At 37.1% G+C, this 22553-nt stretch overlaps 2 protein-coding genes across 2 annotated transcripts in view; both read right to left on the bottom strand.

The window, feature by feature from the left end:
* Positions 1-13457: 13457 nt before the first annotated feature.
* On the bottom strand, positions 13458-19082 carry Timm8a (translocase of inner mitochondrial membrane 8A). Its single transcript, XM_027934533.2, has 2 exons — positions 18804-19082; positions 13458-17177 (listed from the first exon to the last, which is right to left on the bottom strand). The coding sequence occupies exons 1-2, from the start codon at positions 18933-18935 to the stop codon at positions 17016-17018; spliced, it is 294 nt and encodes a 97-aa protein (XP_027790334.1). The 5' UTR covers positions 18936-19082; the 3' UTR covers positions 13458-17015.
* A 615-nt stretch (positions 19083-19697) lies between these two features.
* The window catches only part of Btk (Bruton tyrosine kinase), a 32358-nt gene continuing 29502 nt past the window's right edge, over positions 19698-22553 (bottom strand). Inside the window, exons 18-19 of the mRNA XM_027934527.3 lie at positions 22293-22450; positions 19698-20213 (exon numbers count right to left, since the gene is read on the bottom strand). Coding sequence (XP_027790328.1) covers positions 20142-20213; positions 22293-22450 — 230 coding nt within the window. The 3' untranslated portion in view covers positions 19698-20141. The remainder of the gene's footprint in view (positions 20214-22292; positions 22451-22553) is intronic.

Raw genomic sequence — 22553 nt, 5'->3', positions numbered from 1 at the left:
GGTGATATGCAATCAATCAACAAATATATGAAAAAAATGTTTGCCATCTCTAGCAATTAGAGAAATGCAAATCAAAACTACTCTAAGATTTCATCTCACTCCAATCAGAATGGCAGCTATTAAGAATACAAACAATAAGTGTTGGTGAGGATGTGATGAGAAAGGCACACTCATATATTGCTGGTGGGACTGCAAACTGGATGCTGCCAATATGGAAAGCAGTATGGAGATTCCTTGGAAAACTGGGAATGGAGCCACCACTTAACCCAGGTATACCACTCCTCGGTCTATACTCAAAGGACTTAAAAACAGAATACTACAGGGACACAGCCACATCAATGTTTACTGCAGCACAATTCATAATAGCTAAACTGTGGAACCAACCTAGATGCCCTTCAGTAGATGAAAATGGATAAAGACAATGTGGTATATATACACAATGTAATTTTATTCAGCTTTAAAAGAGAATAAAATCATGTCATTTGCAGGTAAATGGATGGATTGGAGAATATAATGCTAAATTGGTCAATCCCCAAAAAAAACAAATGCTGAATGTTTTCTCTGATATAAGGAGGCTGATTCATAGTGGGGTTGGAAGGGAGAGCATGGAAGGATTAGACAAACTCTAGATAGGGCACAGAGGTGGGAGGGTAAGGGAGTGGGCATCAGGGTAGAAAAGATAGTGGAATGAGATGGACATCATTACCCTAAGTACATGCATGAAGTCATGAAAGGTTTGAATATACTTTGTATACAACTAGATATGAAAAATTGGGCTCTATATGTGTAATATGAAATGTAATGCATTCTGTTGTCATATATAATAAATTACAATAAAAATTTTTTAAAAAATTGAATCAGACTAAGAAAACAGCTTCACCTTCAACAATGTGAGCAGGCATCATTCAATCCACTGAGGACCCAGATAGAACAAAAAGGCAAAGGAAAGGCAAATTCTCTCTTCTAGAGCTGGGACATTCATCTTCTCCTGTCATTGAACATCAGAGCTCCATGTGCTACAGTCTTTGGATTCAGGAACTTATACCAGCAGTTCCTCTGGTTCTCAGGCCTTTGAAATTGGGCTGAATTATACCTCTGGCATTCCTGGTTCTCTAATTTGCAGGCACCAGATAATAGGACTTCTCAGCCTCCATAATGGTACAAGCCAATTCTCATAATACATCTCCTTTTATCTATCATCTATCTCCTCTTGGTTCTGTTTCACTGAAGAATCCTGATGGATATAATATCATTTTCTCATATTTCTATTGAACTATTGACCTTTTATTATTAATTTGTAGGAGTCCTTATATAAGGAAATGTGTCTTATGTGAGAAAGTTTCAAATATTTTCCCATTTTTTTCTCTCAACTTTGTGTATGGAATTTTTTGTTCAGGATTTATGTAGGACAAAAAATTCCTTTTATTTTATGGTTTCTAAGCTTTCTGTCAAGTGGCAAAGCTTGATCCCACTCAAGAGTAGAGAGATAGGGGGATCTTGGAAATAACCACATTATTAAGAAATGGAATGTGAATTGGAATTTTTAGAAACCTTTAACATTTCATAACCTTTGCAATTTTTCTTATATTTATTCTCATTATGGGGAAATAGATGTGGAGTTAAAATGCTAAGTGCTTCTGCATTTGTCATAAGTGTGAAGAATGGTATAAATAAGGGATAATAGTTAATTCGATGGGGAGAATCCCAAAATATTGGCAGCATTAAGTATCCCAGATATGTGCTTGAGGGTAGAAAAAAAAAGTATTTGAAAAAATGGGGATTAGCTCATTAGACCTGGTGGTGTATCCTCCTATATAAGAATGAAGGATAGCTGTTCAGAAAAGAACTAGCCAGTACTAATAATGTTTACTTTGTAGCAACAAGGTATTTCTAACAATGTCGTAAGTGTATTAAATTTGAACAACACTGGGTTAGTAGATCAAGTCAGACATGTTATGTAGCAAATGGTTTAAACCTTAAAAAATATTTACATGGCTTAAGTATAGCTTAACAAATACTGCTGAGTCCCTGACTTACCACTGTTTCCTTCTTTTACTTTCTACTACTTCCTCTTTTCCTTATCAGAGTAGTGTTGAAAGTCAAATGATATTTTACCTATTTCTTTCTTGGCTTGCTTTTAAAAATTTCCTGTCAACAGTTTATAAGATATTGTATTTGTGTATAATCTTATACATATTTCTGAATCTAGGAGTATGCTTATGTTTCTTAAATTGGAGGGGGAAATAATTCCAAGGTTTATCCAGACACTGGAGCTATGGAACTGGGGATAGCCATCTGTATAACTTCCTTTCCATAGCCCTTTCAAATGTTCAGTTCTGTTATCTTCTTTCCAGTCACTTTTGCTGCCTTTGAACTCCAAGGTATATTCTCATTGGCACATTTTTCTATATCTCACCTCCTTTCCTATCATATGTTCTTCTCACTTTCAACCTTACTCCTGATTTCTCAGTTCTCCCATATTCCTAATATGTCCTTTTCTTTTCACCCCTACCCTAAATTCTCAGTCTTTTCCCTGAATTAGTGAAATATTCTTATTTTTTTTTTAATTTTTATTGTGGGTTGTTCAAAACATTACAAATTTCTTGACATATCATATTCCACACTTTGATTCAAGTGGGTTATGAACTCCCACCTTCACCCCATACCCAGATTGCAGAATCACATCAGTTACACATCCATTGATTTACAAATTGCCATACTAGTGTCTGTTGTGCTCTGCTGCCTTTCCCATCCTCCACCCTCCCCCCTCCCCACCTCTCCCCTCCCCTCCCCTCCTCTCTCTCTACCTCCTCCACTGTATAACCCTGAGGGTCTCCTTCCATTACCATGCAATTTCCCTTCTCTCTCCCTTTCCCTCCCACCTCTCAACCCTGTTAAATGTTAATCTTCTTCTCCTGCTCTTCATCCCTACTCTGTTCTTAGTTACTCTCCTTATATCAAAGAAGACATTTGGCATTTGGTTTTTAGGGATTGGCTAGCTTCACTTAGCATAATCTGCTCTAATGCCATCCATTTCCCTGTAAATTCTATGATTTTGTCATTTTTTAATGCAGAGTAATATTCCATTGTGTATAAATGCCACATTTTTTTTATCCATTCGTCTATTGAAGGGCATCTAGGTTGGTTCCACAGTCTTGCTATTGTGAACTGTGCTGCTATGAACATCGATGTAGCAGTGTCTCTGTAGCATGCCCTTTTTAGGTCTTTAGGGAATAGACCAAGAAGGGGAATAGCTGGGTCAAATGGTGGCTCCATTCCCAGCTTTCCAAGAAATCTCCATACTGCTTTCCAAATTGGCTGCACCGATCTGCAGTCCCACCAGCAATGTACAAGTGTACCCTTTTCCCCACATCCTCGCCAGCACTTGTTGTTGTTTGACTTCTTAATGGCTGCCAATCTTACTGGAGTGAGATGGTATCTTAGGGTGGTTTTGATTTGCATTTCTCTGACAGCTAGAGATGTTGAGCATTTTTTCATGTACTTGTTGATTGACTGTATGTCCTCCTCTGAGAAGTGTCTGTTCAGGTCCTTGGCCCATTTGTTGATTGGGTTGTTTGTTCTCTTATTGTCTAATTTTTTGAGTTCTTTGTATACTCTGGATATTAGGGCTCTATCTGAAGTGTGAGGAGTAAAGATTTGTTCCCAGGGTGTAGGCTCCCTATTTACCTCTCTTATTGTTTCTTTTGCTGAGAAAAAACTTTTTAGTTTGATTAAGTCCCATTTGTTGATTCTAGTTATTAACTTTTGTGCTATGGGTGTCCTATTGAGGAATTTGGAGCCCGACCCCACCGACTGTAGATCGTAGCCAACTTTTTCTTCTATCAGACGGCGCGTCTCTGATTGGATATCAAGCTCCTTGATCCGAAATATTCTTATTAACTGTTCTCTGTGTCCTATTCCAATTGTTATATAGCTGCTAAAATGATCTTTCTAAATGTACAGGTGAAAATAAGGGGAATATTTTCATTTTTAAAGTGAGTCTCTATTGTTTGGAAGTTTTAAAACATGGAGTTGTTTGTTATTCAGAAGTGCATATATCATTATATTATTCCACTGTTTAAAATCCTCCAGCAGGGCTGAGGCTATAGCTCAATGGTAGATTGCTTACTTAGCATGCTTGTGACCCTGAGTACCATCCCCAGCACCACCACCACCAAAAAAAAAAAAAAAAAAAAAAATCCTCCAAGAACTTCCACTGATCACGATAAAACTCATTTTTTTTTTTTTAATATAATATACCGGCTCTGCTACTTCATCACTTGACCAACTTGAGGTAAGTTTTTTTTGTTGTTGTCGTTTTTTTTTAAAGATAATGTCCCTGTTAGGGTTATCAAAGATGCTCAGTTCCAGATAATAATAAATAGTTACCATCAAAGCATCCACAGCATTCCAAGTGCTTTACATGTTATTTCATTTTATATCACCATCTCAATTTTACAGATAAACTGATCAAAGAGGTTATGTAGCTTATTTAAGGTCACAGAAGTGTTATCACGATTTGAACCCAGTTCTGCCTCACTCTAAAATGTGTGGTCTTTCCCATATACAAGTTTTGTGTCCCTTATCCCAAATACTTGGAACCAGAAGTGTTTCAGATTTCAAAGTTTTTCAGACTTTGGGATACTTGCATGGACTATTTAAGTATTCCCAGTCTGAAAATCCAAAACTCCTAAATCTGAAGATTTTTGGAGTGCTGACATGAAGCTCAGAAAGTTTGATTATGAAACATTTCAGATATTGGATTTTCAAATTAGGGATGCTCAATATGTACCACACTATATCTATATTGACATGTTCTAAACATTTTGGCTCAGTCTTTTAGAGAAACATTTATTTCTATTTTAAAGTACATTAGGAGGCAGTTTGGTATAATAGCTCAGACCACAAGGTCTGGAGACAAACTGTCTGTGTTCCAATTCCATCCCTAAAACTTATTAGCTGTAGTATGGTCTTGAATAAGTTAATTTCCCCGAGTCTCAGATTTTCCACCTATGAAACAGGCATGGTAACAATAGCTCCTCTCAAAGAACTTTTAATTTGATGATCCATAAAAAACATGTAACAGTGTATGGAACTACTTACCAGATAATATACATACCTTGTCACTATAATGCTGATAATGCTCAAGATTCCAAGTGCTTTACGTTATTTCATTTTATATTCTTTTTCATTTTATAGTCTTTTTTGTTCACCCAGAGTACCTAATTAGTATATCTGAATCCTGCTTTGCCATATCCTGTCTCTTCTATGTATTTCTGTATAGCATATTGTATAGGTTTTGCCTTTATAGGAGTGATGTTTGCAATATATATAGCTTTAGATATACAATTTTTATTAGTTCTTACAATAAATGGCCAATGGCTCAAAATGCTACTCACTCAATGATATTAAGGAACATAATAGTTTGTCAAATTGCTGTAGATTTTCTTATATAAGCATTAAAGAACAATTTGATTCTTTTATTGCAGGATTTATCTATATGATTCTGTGTGTAGTGGTCAATTCCACCTTGCTTATCTTCATAGTGAGACTTTACTATGGTCAGAGTAACCTCCCAGTGAATATTCTTATCTACACTTCTCTTGGTTCACTTTCTTTGTTAGGTGTCAAAGGTTCAAGCACTACCTTGATGCCAACTGTTTCTACAGAAGCCAGTCACAAACTCTGCACTGAACTGGATATTCTTGATTTGTTTTATGACCTATGTAGACATTCAAATAAACTATATAGGGCTGTGGATGTGGCTCAATGGTAGAGCACTTGCCTAGCATACATGAGGCCTTGGGTTTGATCCCCAGCACCACACACACAAAAATTTAACTGTTTGAAAACTGCTTTGGTTATTTCCAATAGCTCTGTATCAAGTCCCAAGTTGTCCCTTCCTTGCTGTTACCATGGCCTGCTTGCCATCCTGGTCAAGAGCAGCACGCAGCCTCAATTTTATTACCATCTGTGGTTTCCTGATCATGGTTCTTGGCCTTTTTTTCTCCATGCCTTTCAAATTATCCCTTTTAGTACACACCTGTTGCCTTTTGACTTGTGTTAGTTTGTGGGTTTTGTTGTTGTTGTTGTTGTTATAATGAAATACCTGAGGCAATCTAACTTTATACTGAAAAAAGATTTAGGTCACAGATTCGGAAGCTGAGAGCCCAAACTGTACAGTGCTGGCTCTGGCAAGGGTCCCCCTTAACTCTGTGACCTCATGGCAGATGACACTGGTGGTACCATGGGTGGTAGAAAGAGATCACAACACCAAATAGGAAGCCAAAGAAAAATTCATGGGTCAGGTATGCTCTTAAAACAACTCACTTTGTGAGAGCTCAGGGTTTCCACAAAAGCTACCTTGATCCCTTCCAAGGTCAGCTCCCACCACAATAACCTAAGGACTTTCCACTAGGTCCCACCACCTCCCATAATTACCACAGTGGGGACCAAGTTTTCAACACAATGAACTCTTGGGAGCACATTCAAACCATATCCAAAACATAATACTTGAGATCATTGAGTCTGAACAATAACTTGTTGCAGTAATTCACTTGCAGGTCAGCATGGGAAAAGAAAGAAGAAGCAGAGCAAGCAAAGCAGCAGCAGAAAAAAAAGTCCTTTATTGTGTACAAGCAATCTTTTTATAGTCTTGTGAACAAAGAAGTCAGCCTTCCAACATCAATAAATCAGGTCTTTCAGCTAATTAAACATAGCATACAGAAGTTTTACTTTCTAATCAGAAGTGACCCGCTTCTCATGGCTAATCTATTCTCGGCCCGGAGTATGTTGAGCTCTGCTCTTTGTTAAGAACAGATAATAAAATTTTTCTCAGCGTCCTCCTAGCCCACTTGGCAGAACATCCCGTTTGCAGGCAAGTCCTCCCAAGGACAGCAGACACCTTGTTTTCAAGCATGTCCACAGTTACCTTATCTAAACCTTGAAGGAGCCTCTCGTTTGCAAGTAGGCCCTCCCAAGGACAGCAGACACCTCGTTTTCAAGCATGTCCGCTGTTACCTATCTATACCTTGACAGAATATCCTGTTTGCAGGCAGACTCCATCAAGGACAGTAATAGTAATGCAGTTACATCTGATTCTCTACATCTCCCTCCTTTTGTTTTTGTAAATGAGCCATAGCAGAAGCGAAAAGAAAGGTTTCATGTTTCAGTTTCCTTCGCTTTTTCTAGCATTGGAAGACTATATACAAAACAAAACACAAAACAGAAATTATTACAGTGTTACCTAAAGAAGTTGACAACAAGGTAGAGAAATGACTTAAAGGATTTAAATTAGCAATACTTGAAGACAATTTTTGTAAAATGTCAGATCCTGTTAGTTCAGGTAATGTCCTACTAAAGGTATCCATAATAGTTTTTTTTTTTAATTTATAATTTTAAAAGTTAAATTTTGATGTCCATTTAACCATCTTTTAACAGTTTCCCAGAAATCACTGGTATTATATGGCACGGGAGTCACACAAACATGAGAAGAATTTCAGTCACACTTCAGAACACTTCTGGTAGCCAAGATAGTCACTTGAACGCCAAGCCAGGAAACAGTATGTTGTAAATTGATCACGTCTGTAGCCAATTGAGAGTTTAAGTCCTTTTGTTGTTGTCATAATAAATGAGCATCTTGATGCTATGTTCTCACGAAATTCGCAGTTTGAATGTCTTGATGTGAAGCAACTCCAGCTACTGTAGCAGTGGCAGTTACAGAAGCAACTGCAAGGAATGAAGCTATAACTATTTCTATTAATCGTAGAGAGCGATGTAACAAAACTTAAACAACATTGTACAAATGAGTAACAGACAATGAATCAGAGCAAGGATGAGTCAAATTAACAGGCACCCACAATTCTGTGCGAGCTTTAACAATAACTAAAGAATAATTATTAATTTCTATTAATTCCCAATTAGTTCTATTTACACATTGAGTAAGATAACAGTCTATACATGATATTGTTCCCCAAGTTACATTCCATTCCCAGTTTTCAATCATAAGAGAATAAGGGAATTTAACACATGTAGAAGCAAAATAAGTCAGATTATTATGTAGATGTACTTCAAAAGGAGAGGAATGGGATACATCTAACGTGAAATTTCTAGTCCATACAGTGAGTTTCCCAGATACTGCCCATAATTTCCATATATCCCCTTGAATATTGGAAAACCTTATATGCTGTAACATTGGAGGGACCAAAGCATAATGTTGCATTTTAATTGTCTCATTACCCTAAGCATTTATTGTCTCATTATGTCGATGCCATCTTAAAGTACGATTTGACCAACTTTCTATAAATTTAGAATGATCAGGACTCCAATCAACTATAGTGATATTTTGATATTTGACTACTGTTTTAGGGTGATGATCACGGCATTTTTCCCACTCTAAATGAGTTAAAAAGGTTTCAAAATATTTAGCTGAACATAAAGGAAGATGAGTTCTGACAAAGCATTCTTCAGATGATAGGGATGATTGATTAACATACACACCAGAGTTATTAAATCCTCGGGAAGATATCATGACAGTAAAAACAGCAGTAGAATAACTACGATAATTAACTCCCCAAGTATTATAGGAATGAGTGTCATTATGTGTTATAAGAGGCAAACAGAAAGAACGAGCCCCTATACACAATGGGACTCCTTCAACAGCTACAGTAATATTTGAAATATTATACAGATTTTTATGGAATGGAATATCTTTAATTCCCCCACATACAGGAGGGGGGAAAATTAGTATTATTAGTACACACACGAACTTTAGGTTCTCCACAGGAAACATTGTGCACCAAAAGAGGGTTAGGAACATAGGCCCAAAAAGCAGAAGAATGAGCAAAAACTATACTTACCTGGCAATTAATAACTGCAAGCATAGTTAATAAAAGATTAATAGGATTTAAAGGCTGATTTGCCTTTTGAAAAGTTTTTTTTTTTTTTTTTTTTAGCTTCTTGAGTCAGCTTTTTTATCTGTCCCCATGTTGGGGGTCTGCTGTTCTCGTTGCCATCGTAAAAGTTCTCTGCATTGCCAGCTCCTGAAATTGTCTGACAAATAGGTCACTCATTCTGCAATTTGATAAGTTTTGAAGGTACCCAGAAAGGTGTCTTACCTGTAGAAATAAGAGCAAACCCCCTTCCCATGTGGTGCAACAACCCAGAAATCCATTCTTTATTATCATTCCTGTACCACATAGGTATTTCCGATTTTAGAAATAATGGTTGAGATTTAAATGTAGAGAATGTTGCTGAGCTGCAGGAACCTCGGAAGCTGACCAGACATTTAAAAAATTTAAAGTTAGTAAAGTTTTATGAAGTATATTTTGAGGTGTATAAGCCATAGCCATATCCCCCCTTTTTATTTTTAGTATAAATTTTTTTAACGTATGATGTGTCTTTTTTATAATAGCTTGACCCTGACTATTATAAGGTATGCCAAATGTATGTGTAATGTCATATTTTTGTAAAAATGAATGTGATTTTTGTGAGGTATATGTAGGTGCATTGTCAGTTTTAAGTTCTTAAGGAATTCCCATGAGAGCAAAAACAAGATAATAAATGAGAAATGATTGCATCAGCATTTTTTTTTTTAAGATAAACTGTGGCCCATAGAAAATGAGTATGAGTGTCAATAGTATGATGTACATATCTTAGTTGTCCAAATGACTGAATTATAACAACATCAATTTGTTAAAGAGCAATAGAATGGAGTCCCCTTGGATTAACACCAGGAGGACAATAAGGAATATTAAAAGGAGCACATGATGAACAGTTAGCTATAATTTCACGTTTGTTTTTGAGTTATTTTGTGTTTTTTATAAAGTCCTTTAGTGTTTGTATGATGTAAAACATGTTCTAGATGAGCCTTTTGTAAGGGGAATAATAGTTGATCAATATTTTGATTTTTTTTTTTTTAGTTAATGGTCCTGGCAGTGTAGAATGTGCTCTAATATGAGTAAAATATACAGAGATTTGGCCTACTATTTTGTTGTATTTTTACATGTAGTCAGATAGGACATAGAGTCTTATCTTAGGTAAGTAGGGCTCTTTATAAATTTAAGTAAAGTGTTGTTGTTTTAAAGTTTATTTTTGTTTTTATTAAATATTAGATTATAAATTTTATATAAATAATTGTTTAAGTTTATTTGAGTAAAAACTAACACAATATGATAACACATCTAAAACATGTAGTAAAGAAAGGCTGAAAGCTTTTAGCTTTTTGTAGAAAAATAGAAAAATGTTTTTGTTTTTTATAATATTAACCTTTATGTAGATTAGGCTCTCATTAACTAAAAAATACATTTAAATTGTACCTCAGTGTAAAAAATAACACAAAACTTTATATATCTTATTGATAATAGGCCCAGTTATAGAAATTAAATGATATAAATAAATCTCTAATATGTTATTTTTATAAGCCTAAAATTACCATGTAACCTTTTGGAGAATACCAGCTTGATATAATTTTTTTTTAAAGTTTCTATCTTAATGACATATACCTGGAAAATATGAACAAATTTAATATACAAAGAAGAGTAATAGTACCATAATTACTATTGATGTTTTTATATTAATTAAGTTTAGCTCTAAAAGAAATAACATATTAGAATATTGCAAAATAATAGTTGTTGTTTAACCATAGTTGTATAATCTTTAATTTCTTCAAGATTATTTGCTTAAAAAACTTACATATATAGCCAATGTATATAGACCTTCTTTATCACTTGTTTAAACCCTTTTATTTACTCACTTCTAGGAACACATTTTTTCTTACTAAATCCATAACTAGAACCTTCTAATTTTTTTAACCTCTTCTTTATTCACACTTTGAAATAATCCTTGTAAATTTTTGAATTTAAGCAAATTATTCCATTTTAATAAGAGATATTTTGTTATTTGTAGTACACAATTAATCACATTTGTTTACCATACTATGAAAATATAGTGTCTAAATATTAGGGATGACAAAGCAACCATTTATTTATTTATTTATTTTTATTATTTATCAACTTAAAAAATTATTAATAATGTTATCTCATGTAATTTAAGGAGTTAAAAGTATTTAATGGTATATTTAACATTTAGCATATTAACCTTGTAAATCAACCCGATATTTAACAAAAGTACTCATAAACAAGTAATCTTATGTCTAATTAATTTACTTATTTTATCAAAACATTAGACAAGTATAATGAACAGTCTTAGCCATTTTTTGTTGTTGTTGTTGAAGAAAAGTCCTAGAATCAGAGCATATCAGTCATTAACATGTTAAAGACATCTTATTTTTATCTGTTTACCCAATTTAAATTGAACCATTTAAATCAGTGAATTAAAAATATTTGAATCTATTTTTTTTTTAATTTTTTATGAGCACTCTTTACATATATATCCATCTTTATATCATGTACATGATATATGGACATACGCACAAACAGACATACAACACATAATACAAATGTGCACACATAACACAATAAAGGCCTTGTAGCTATTTTAGGTGAAATTTCCATTGTAATGTTTAAATATTTCACAGTTGATCAAAAATAGAACTGATCAGAAAAGCATTAACTTAGGTGTGTAGGATCAAAATTATGAGCTCAAAAAATACAGAATCTAGGAAAAAGCAAGAGTCCTAGAAAAAATGACTGGCTGGTAATTAGAAAGTATCATAAAATTTATTGATTGATTTTATTTTATTTTTTACAATTTTTTTTTTAAATGACCTGCTTTACCACAGTTGAAACAGGTTCCTGATTTATTGGGTTTAAGGGCTCCAGCCATGGCTGCAGCAAAAACAGAAACTTTGATGTTCAATTCCTCCCACTCCAGCACAAGCTCTCACATATTTACTCAATGAGGCGTTTTGCCCTTTTAACGGCCCCCAAATATGCTTACATTTAGGATTTGCATTTTTAAATGCTAATGTTTCTAATAATACCTTTGCTATTAATAATACCTTTGCTATTTGATCTTGACCCATTGCCCTCATTACCAAAGTACGCGGTCTCGCAAGAAAATCAGTGTAAGGTTCAGTAGCCCCTTGTATAGTTTTAGTAAAGGAAAGTTGTGCCTGACCAGTGGGTATCACACATCTCTAAGCTCTTAAGAAAACCTGTCAAACTTGTTGAAGATCTGGATCTGTATATGAGCCTGTCTCTAAAGGCACGGTAATTACCTTTCCCCATTAACTTATCCTCCATAGGTCCCGGGGGATTTTGAGCTTCACTCTCTCCAGCTTGTTTTTGTGCCTCATTTTTTCATCAACTTTTCAATTGTAACCACTGAGATCCCTCCAAAACTGTTTTGGCTAATGCCTCCCAATCCAAAGAAATAAGTAATTTAGAAGTTCCCAAATTTTTTAACATATTTAACACAAAAGGAGACTGAGGGCCATATTGAAAGACTGTAGCTTTTAAATCTTTTATAAACTTGTATTTCACTGTAGTATAGTGAACATCAATCATTGGGGGATTTTGAAGGTTTTGTTGTCTAGTTATAGGAAACAAATGTGGTGGATCAACAAAAGAACCAGGAGGAGCTGCAAGATCATCATCATCATGTGTCATAGTAAGAGGAAATGAAAAACATTGTTGTTTTCTACCCACATTAACTCTATACTCTGTCATTGGAAAGAGAGAAGCATTAGAAGGAGTAGTAGGTTTAAGAGAGGACCTTTGTTTTTTTTTTTTTTTTAAATTTTATTTTATCCACAAAGGCCTCCATAATTTTCATACTGGAGTCACTATCTGAACTTTTTGAATCTTTCTCATCGCCCAGATCTGATTTAGGAGAGTCATCTATAGTATCACAAATATCTTTTTTGGGCTCCGTTTTGTTAACCTTATTATCAGATTCTGATGTATTAACTTGTCTTTCACAAAGAGAGCCCTTTTTATTATTGCTTTCTAATAATTGTAATGCTTGAGTAATAGCGCTACACAATGTCCAAATCTTAAAAGAAATAATATTCCCAGCCTGATGTTGCTTACGGAGCTCTTTTTGAACCAATTTTTATTCTCCTAAATTTAACTGGACTTTAGTTTGATACTGGAACCAGTGACAAAGACATTCTACAATTTTAAATAACTCCTTGAGTCTCTTATGAGATATTTTCACACCTATGGAATATAATAATCCTTGTAGTAACTCCACATATTGTTCCTTTAAGGACTGGGAGTTTCCCATGTTAGTTCTGAAAGTCCCCCTAAAGTCTCTTTCAACCTGGGGCGATACCTTTCGATATTTGTTAGTTCTGAAAGTCCCCCTAAAGTTTCTTTCAACCTGGGGCGATACCTTTCGATATTTTGTTAATCCCGAAAGTCCCCCTTTCGTTTTCTTAACCCGGGGTGCTTACCCTTTCGGTGCTGGATCCTGCCGACTACGCCAAATGTTGCAGTAATTCACTTGCAGGTCAGCATGGGAAAAGAAAGAAGAAGCAGAGCAAGCAAAGCAGCAGCAGGAAAAAAAGTCCTTTATTGTGTACAAGCAATCTTTTTATAGTCTTGTGAACAAAGAAGTCAGCCTTCCAACATCAATAAATCAGGTCTTTCAGCTAATTAAACATAGCATACAGAAGTTTTACTTTCTAATCAGAAGTGACCCGCTTCTCATGGCTAATCTATTCTCGGCCCGGAGTATGTTGAGCTCTGCTCTTTGTTAAGAACAGATAATAAAATTTTTCTCAGCGTCCTCCTAGCCCACTTGGCAGAACATCCCGTTTGCAGGCAAGTCCTCCCAAGGACAGCAGACACCTCGTTTTCAAGCATGTCCGCTGTTACCTATCTATACCTTGACAGAATATCCTGTTTGCAGGCAGACTCCATCAAGGACAGTAATAGTAACGCAGTTACATCTGATTCTCTACATAACTTAAATGTATCTTGTGATTCTGAATTCAGATACAGGATGCCAGATACCTTTCTTTACAGAATATGCCAACAAAAATAATGCTAAGCTAGGGATGTAGTTCAGTGGTGGGGCACTTGGCTAGCATGTGTGAGGCTCTGGGCTTGATTCTCAACACTGAAATAAATTAAATAAATAAAGAAGGCTGAAGGAGACTATGAAGTTTTAAGACAAGTATGCTATTGGGTGATCTTTGGAATTAAACTCCCTAGGCTAAGATTTTTTACAGCATTAATATGAGAGAAAATTGATTTTTAAAATGAAAGGAACATTGCTTTTCATTGTTCCGTGTAAAAGCTATTTTACATGGGGTTTACTGAGTTGTTACATTTTATAGAATTCAAATTCCTTAGGGAGATTTGTTATCAATAATAAATATGAAGTTCTTGCCTGATTTCCTTGAATCTGTTATCCTTAATGTTCATGGATTTTAGAAATAGACAAGTTCCAGTTTTCACGGTATGTTTGATACATCCCTAGAGGCTTGAATACAGTACATTAGGCACTACTAGGGGCACAGGTAGATGAGGAGACAAAAGCAAGCAGGCTTCCAGATAGATACCCTCCTACCAGAACAGCTTGGCTTTTATATTTTCTATATTAGGATTCTAAGTAAGATTTTGTTTCAGAAGAAGGGTCTGCTAACCCAATCTTTTAGTTTTATTATTAAGTGTTAAATTTTCTACCTTGAATATGTGAAATGAAAGCTTTGAATATCAGAGCTGACAATACCATCTTTCTATCAAGATTCTGAAAATGAGTTTCTGACATTCACAAAACAAACAAAAGCCCAAGTTGTTGCTTTCATATATTGATGTCCTTGAGGACAGGGGGCAAATGTTATACCTTTTCTTCCTCGTTGTCTTGTGCCTAGTAATGAACACAAACTTGGTGCTCACATATGTTGCATGAATCAAACAAAACTTCTTTTGCATTATATTAGCTGAGCAAGCAATAATAATGTAAACACATTTTAAGTTGTGTATACATGTAATTAGAATACTTTAATACTAAATGAAGAATAAAAAAGAATAATGATATAATAAAATAAATAATATATTAATAAGGAAGAATAAGGAAAAGACTAAAGAACCCCCTATATCACTTGAGGTTTTATATGAACACATTAGAATTGCATGGGAAAAAAATCGACATGGCATACAGATACAAAGTATATGTCAGACACCTATTCTAAATGCTTGATTTCTCCTGCACTTCGAAATGTCATTATTCTTATTAATACTACTACTTCACAATGTCCATGCTCTCCAAACAGTAGCCAGACCATCTTAAAAAATTTATATTATACTATATCACTCATCTGCTAAAATCTCTCAAATGGCTATCTTGCCTAGTAAAGCCCAAAGTACTTACAATGACCTCCAAGGCCCTACATGATCAATACATACTACTCATCCAGTCCCAAACCATCTCGTTATTTTTTCTCCAAACTTTTTACCTTTCTCCTTACTTTACTCTAGTCCTATTGACCTTTTGATTGTTCTTGTAAATGGCCTCATGCCATACAGCTCTGACCTTTGGGCCTGTGGACTTACTGTTACCTCTGCCTGAAATGTTCTCTCAGATACCCACAATGCTTGGTCTCTTAGTTCTTTAAGGACTCTCCTGAAATGCCACCTTTCCAAGGAGACCTCTGACCATTTTTCATAAAATAATGATGCCCTTCAAACATTCTCTAACACCCTTAGTGTTTTTTTTTTTTTTTCCTCCATGGTGCTCATTACATTTACATTCATGCATGTATTCTGTCTTCCATAGCTCTTCAAGGATATGGACTGTTTTGTGCACTGCTGAATCCTGTCACTGAAAGCAGTGACTGGCATGGAGGAAGCACTTAAAAGTTTGTTGAATCGTGTTTCCATCTTGATTTGTAAAAAAAAAAAAATTCCTTATAATATCTGTATGGGAAAAGCTAAACAGGGACCTGAAGCTTCTGGAAATGTTTATCTGCCCATGGATTTACCTTAGAGGCTCCCAGCAAGTAGTTCCACTTTAGGTCTATACTCCATCCTACTAGGATGTGAAACAAAAGGTGAATCCAGTCAATATAAGCTCTTCTATTGTACTTAGGAACCTAATTGACAGCACAGAATCCCTTCCTCTCAATGCTCTCTTTTCTGACAAAAAGTTCAGGGGCCTCTAGAATATACACTGACTACATTTCAGGCTTGGAATGAGCCCACACTAAATTTCTATGAGTTACAGATAAAAACCAGAATAGAAAGCCTCTTAATCACAGAGTAGAAGCTTTTATTTCAGTGATCAAAAGAATGCAGTCAATTGAACCTATAATGATTAACATCAGGCATGCACCTCTACCTGAAACTGCTGTTAGTTTTTGACTAGCATAAATCTTTATAATTTTTTAGGCAATTTTTTTTTACCCTGATATACAGGGTAACTTAACCTCTTTCTATGCTATCTAGTAATGAGAATTATGTTCACTGGTTAGATTCCTTTATAATTAAAGGTCTTTAGATCCTCAATTGCCTGGTCTACCTTGAGACCATACTTTCGATATATTTAAATAATCATAGGGAAGGGAGACAACCTAGAAAGCTGAAGTGTAACTGAATAAACACTCCATAGGGTTTTTTTTTTCCAGCACTAATAGTCAAATATTAGATAAGAAGACCCAGAGTTAAGTGCCAAATTATTATTCTCCCACTACTGCCTTTATGAAATATCTCCCCCAAAATGTGAAATGAAGTCACACAAATAAGAGATTTTACCTGTGTGGTCCCACCATCAAATTATAGAAAGCAGTTCCACTATCAAAATCATAGGAAGCAGTTAAGGGGACCTTGAGAAAAGCACAGTCCCACATACAGTAATATGCATATAATAATTTTCCATCTGTCAATTATTTTCACAAGATTAGCATTAAAAAACATAACGAAGTACATATATGACCCTCAAACCCCACACCAGAAAATTGGTCTTTGTTCATTATCAGATGACAAGATGTCCAAGTGGGACAAAATGTGGGAGCCAGTCAATTCCCCATAGCCATTTCTTCAACCATCCCTTCAACAGCTGTTCCTTTTCTTGAACTACCTTCTTTTTCCAAAAAGGTAATGCTGAGATCAGTCAGAAAGACTTTCTGAGAAGACTGGCTTGGATTTCTGGGTCTGTTCCAGTCGATTCAAGATGAATTGGCTTGTATCAATGAATCGCTCAACGCAGTTCACAAAACAGGCCTCAGCCCGACTGTCCAACTTTGGCCCAGGCTTGTCCATGCACTTCTCCTGCTCAGAATAAGACAGAGAATCACAAAGGGAACTTTCAGGAAAAAAAAAGAGGGGTAGGGGTAACTTCACTGCTTAGAGGAAAAACTTCACCTAAAAACAATATCTAATATGTTAATATTTCTAATTTGGCAATTTACATTCTACAGACTTACATTAAATTCTCACAACAACCCTATGGAATAGACACTATTATTAAACTTCCTTTTACAAAGAGAGAAACTGCAGTACAGAAATCCTTTACCCAAAATTAAAGGGCCAGAAAATGGTGGAGCTGAGATATCACAGGGCAAGAAAATTAACAAAATATGAATGAAGTAATATTTTGCTGAATTTGCTTGTAACTAATACTATCTGCATTGAATGCTATTAAATTAATTGGAGAATAAAGGATTAAAGGATGAATCATCATAGTAAGGTACCCTAACACCTGTCAAAAGAAAATTCAGGAACTGAGAATGTATAACCCTGTCTACTTAAGCCAGAGGTTCTTGAATCCTGTCACAAGGAATGAAAAATTATAAATCTTTTTGAAAGGTCCATAGCTTACAGATTCTTAAAGGAGTCCTTAACCACACCCACTCCTGGCCCAAATGTAATGAATCATTTTTTAAAGAAAGAATCAAAGTACTCTGGTCCTTGGGCTGGGGATGTGGCTCAAGCGGTAGCGCGCTCGCCTAGCATGCGTGCGGCCCGGGTTCCATCCTCAGCACCACATACAAAGATGTTGTGTCTGCCGAAAACTAAACAATAAATATTTAAAAAAAAGTACTCTGGTCCAAGGCAGACCAGAATAAGTTAAGCATTTGATAAGGATCATAGTCCAGCACTACCTTAAGTTTATGGGAAAGGAACTGTAGAATCTGATGATTGTATATAATTCAAAGGGATTCAAATGAATGTTATTCACGATTCTCTTCTACATGCACAAGCCTTAGACCCTCCAATTTCAATAAATATTATCCTTGGCCTCTAAATTCTGTGAGTTTGTATGTCGAGGGAGGGCAGTATGCTGTCCTTGGCAACCAGAACACTTTGATCTCAAGCTGCAAATGCCTTCCACCCTTTTGCCAAAGTCCCCTCACAGGGCAGACCAAATTCCTCAACCTTCAGACCCGAAACGGCTTGGTATTACACAACAACCCCAAAAGAAGGCAAATAAATGTGTATGTTGGAAGAGATTACGCCACTTTTGTAATCAGCGGGCTAGAGACACTCATTTTTCACCAGGAAGGGTTAGAACAACTGGGTAATCAAGGTAAATCCCAAGGAATACAAGAATATCAGATTCATGGACTCGCCAGGATTCAGGCTCCCCAAAATAAAATCCCTGTACTGGAGGCTCTGCCCGGTTTTGGTGATCAGTACTAGGTAGCTGAACCTCAAGTGCATCAAAGTATTGGGTGGGATACCAGAGTAAGTCTGTGATCCCCAGTCCACTGCACCAACAAAGCCAAGGTCCAGGGAGTGCCTGTCCACTGAGAAGTGGAGTCACTCTTCTCTCTTCCGGCTCTGCGGGGTAGCGCTACCGGGTCTACCCTCTCCCCGACTAAGTAGCGAGTCCTATGGGACAAGGGCAGAGGGAAAGTGGGTGCAGTGTCCATATCCCAGCCCCAGGATCCTCACCCAACAAAGTTCAGTCATCTGGTGCACCAGCTGCTGAAAGCGCTGCTTCTGAGTTTCCACCTCGATGAAATGCTGCAACTGTGGGTCCACTGCGCCCAAACCCGCCGCGGAGGAGGACGAGGAAGAATCCATCCCAGCGCGACCACGAGTGCGGAGACGGACTCCACACCAACTCACCGACCTTCACGTGTCTCAGCGACGGAACCGGAACCACAACCCGCCGCCTCGGGGACCGCCCCGTGAGTGCACTGCGTCGGCGCGAGGCTGGCTCTGGAGCCCGCCCTGTCGCCTCTGGTGCCCAGCGCTCGTGCTCCGCTCTCCCCGCCCGCTGGGTCCCTCCCAGCCACAACTCCCGGGGGGCACCTAGCCTGACCCAAGAGCGCCGAGGCGCTGACAGGACGTTACTCCAAAGGGAAAAGAGTCTAGGGAGTGGGGGGTGGTGGGGAGGAAGTTACTTTCAGACCACGTGGCCCGTAGCGGGCCAGCCCAACAGCTCCGCCCCTGCCAGCTTCCAAATCGGCCCGCGCTTTCCCTGCTGTGTCGTTGCACAGGGCTGCGACCGGTTGGCCGGTAAGTTTGCCATCCTACATCTCTGACCTCTAATTATTTGAGGGTTTTCCTATCTTGACATAGGGAAATGAGGCTCTGGCAGTGTTTGTCCCCAAATTTAAATCCATTCACATGATATCCTCATGCCTTCTGAGTGCCAGGCATTGTGAATTTGTGAATTCATCTCACGTTCCGAGGTAGGATTTAACAAGAGCAAAAGAGGTTGAATGTGGAGGATCCTATCGAGTTCTCAGTGTAGAAATATGCCAAACTAATGCCACACAGCAATTTTTGCAATACCGAGATAGAGAGCTTTAGGGAGGCTGCACGATTGAAAGACCTTCACTCTTTCCAGTAATTTTATTTTATCCAAACACCCCTCCACTTTTATGACACCATTTCATTTTGCCAAATTCTGCCCCACCCCAAGCTCTAATGCCTACCAGAGAGCTGTTGGACCCCTTGCAAGGTTATTTACATGCCTTCCTCCTCCCCAAACTTCCTTCCCAAATTCAGTCTGTCTTAATAGTCTTGGGAAATTTCCTCTCTTCGTGGGGTTCGTGGGGAGGGAGGGTTAATTCCAGGCACAGAAACTCCTTGGCCTTTACTAAGAAGCTCAATTCCAGGGAAATTGAAGAAGAGATGTTATATTTCTAGATGTAGAAGAGCCTTTGTGTATTCAGTGGTAGCATAAAGGCTCTAGAGCCTGCAAGCCTGGAATTTCTTCAGAGAAAATGAATTTGGGGCTTGTGGAACAGAGGAGTAGAACTAAGAAGCTTATGGGCCAGCTCAAGATTCTTCATCCATAACATCTAGAATGTTGCTCAGGAGATTTTTGAAAGTGGGACGTTCATCTGCTTTCTAAAAACAGAAAAAAGTAAAGTGTTACAGTGACTGGAGTCTAAGGGAAATTCAATAGTAAACAGCAAATGTTTATTAAGTATATATTGTATATCCAGCAACATACCCTGTTGATTGCCAAAAAATGGAAAAGAAGTAGCAGGCTCTCCAAAAGTGCTTGTGCACTTTTCATCTTTAGTAACTCAGGTTATTTAATGTGATAAAAACAATTTACAAGTTAAACTGAAAAACATTGATTAAAATTGAGGGGAAGTTCTTTACATAATTACAATGCATTTTTTATTTTGTAGCTTCAAATGAAAATGGCTACCAAATACATTTAAGTTGCTGGCAGAACAGAAATCCTACAAAATGTGGTAATGTTTAGTTTGGTTTCAAACACTGTTTCTGTCATTTCAAAGCCAAAATGAACAAAGGGCTTAATATTTCAGAGCCACAGTCTATATCTCTGGGCAGAGAATCTGAACCACCTGGGATCTTTTGTTAGTCTGGCTTCCAAGCTAAGGTTCTTTTTGACAGCCATGGTCCATAAGCCTCTGATGTATTTAGTGATTCAGGGAACATTTATGCCAGAATAGTCTCAATCTGACAAAACCAAAAGGTCATCAGTTTTGTAGTCCTTTGAATCAGTGGTTTTCAAAATGAGCAAAATATAAGAATTTCTAGGGAAGTTTAAAAATATTCCTGAATTCATTTCAGATATTACCTAATCAGAATTTCTGGGTAAGAGCCTTAATAACTTACATTTTGAAAAGTTCCCCAGGGATTCTGGTGTGCACCCTGTTTTGTTTGTTGTTTTTTAAAATATTTTGGTTTTAGTTGTACTTGGACACAATACCTTTATTTTATTTTTATGTGGTGCTGTGGATCGAACCCAGCACCCCACACGTGCTAGGTGAGCATGCTACCACTGAGCTACAACCCCAGCACTGTGCACCCTGGTTTTTGACCACTACTTTAAATAAGCTATTGAGAAAGTGCCATCTGAAATATTTTTTAGCTAGCAGAGTAAGGATGTCCTAGTTAGAAGGAATCATAGCCCATTACCCCAATCCTTCATTATACAGGAAAAAAGGGGAATTACTCCAAGGGATTCTCCATTTCTCTATACTTTCTTTATGATCTCTGTCATTTGTCCCAAAGGAAAGGAACCAATGTTCTGATCCTAATTTTCATCTCATCAAGAGGACTCCATATTCACATCAGTGTTTACTGGATACTATATTTCTATTTCTAGTGGGGCAGAACTAAGAGCTGAGCACTTACTTCCTACTAAAGATTTATGTTGTCAAATTAAGGTTTTGTACTGAAAAGTGAAAAAAGCACCTAAGAAAAAATCCAAGATGAGATCAGAAAAGCATTTTTGTAATAGCAGGACAGGCTTCTTATGTCCACAATAACACACCTTCCCCCAAACTCCACAGTATAACATATTAAAAAGCAAAAACAGAGAGGTGTCACATGCCTATAATCTCAGTGACTCTGGAGGCTGAGGCAGGAGAACTGAGGCCAGCCTTAGCAATTTAACCAGACTTTATCTCAAAATTTTTAAAAAGACTGGGGAATATACCCCAGGGGTAGAGTGCCTCTTGGTTCAAGCCCAGTAACTGTCCTCCCACACATACATACAAATAAACAATAACTACCTATTTGTGGTCCCTTCTAAGTCTTAGGGTTATAAAAACATTTTGGGGGGCTGGGGTTGTGGCTCAGTGGTAGCGCCAATGACTCCTAGCAAATGAACACAAACCTCAATGACTTTTCTTTTGCAATGCCCACACACTTACCTGAGTGTCTTTGACTGGCTGTGGTAGGCTAGATGACATGACCATACAACAGCCCCTCCCACTAAAGCTGAGTTGGCATTGTGGTCTGCTAATGATACTGTAGTGAGAATTGGGGTGGGCCTGGGGAAGTCTCTGGTCAACAGAGGATTTGAGTGCAGGACAGGGTCAGGAAATGTGTGCAGTTATCAGTCTGTGCCCAGCTTCCATACAGCCATGGAAAGTGGAGACTGGCCAGCTAAATGAGAAACTCAGTTCAAGGAAATAATTTAAAAGGTCACAGTAAAATACTTACCTCATGCCAGCAACTGTACATAATGGTATATACCCTCTCTGAAGCCAGATGAGGCCTATAGAGACGTAGGCCTTTGGCAATATGTTCAGCGGTCTCACTGTTATTAAATCTCTCATATGGCATTTTCCCAAGGGAGTAAATTTCCCACATTAAAACCCCTAGAAGATAATAAAAACAGTATTAAAACAGTTTTCAGTCTTTTGGGAAGAGTACGTGTACTAGTCTACCTAGAATAGGTTCCAAGATCAATCTCAAAGACTA

The sequence above is a fragment of the Marmota flaviventris genome, chromosome X (assembly GCF_047511675.1).
Source record: "Marmota flaviventris isolate mMarFla1 chromosome X, mMarFla1.hap1, whole genome shotgun sequence".
Classification (NCBI taxonomy): domain Eukaryota; kingdom Metazoa; phylum Chordata; class Mammalia; order Rodentia; family Sciuridae; genus Marmota; species Marmota flaviventris.
Note: the sequence above shows the minus strand (reverse complement) of the source record. Positions and strands in the feature narration are given on the sequence as shown.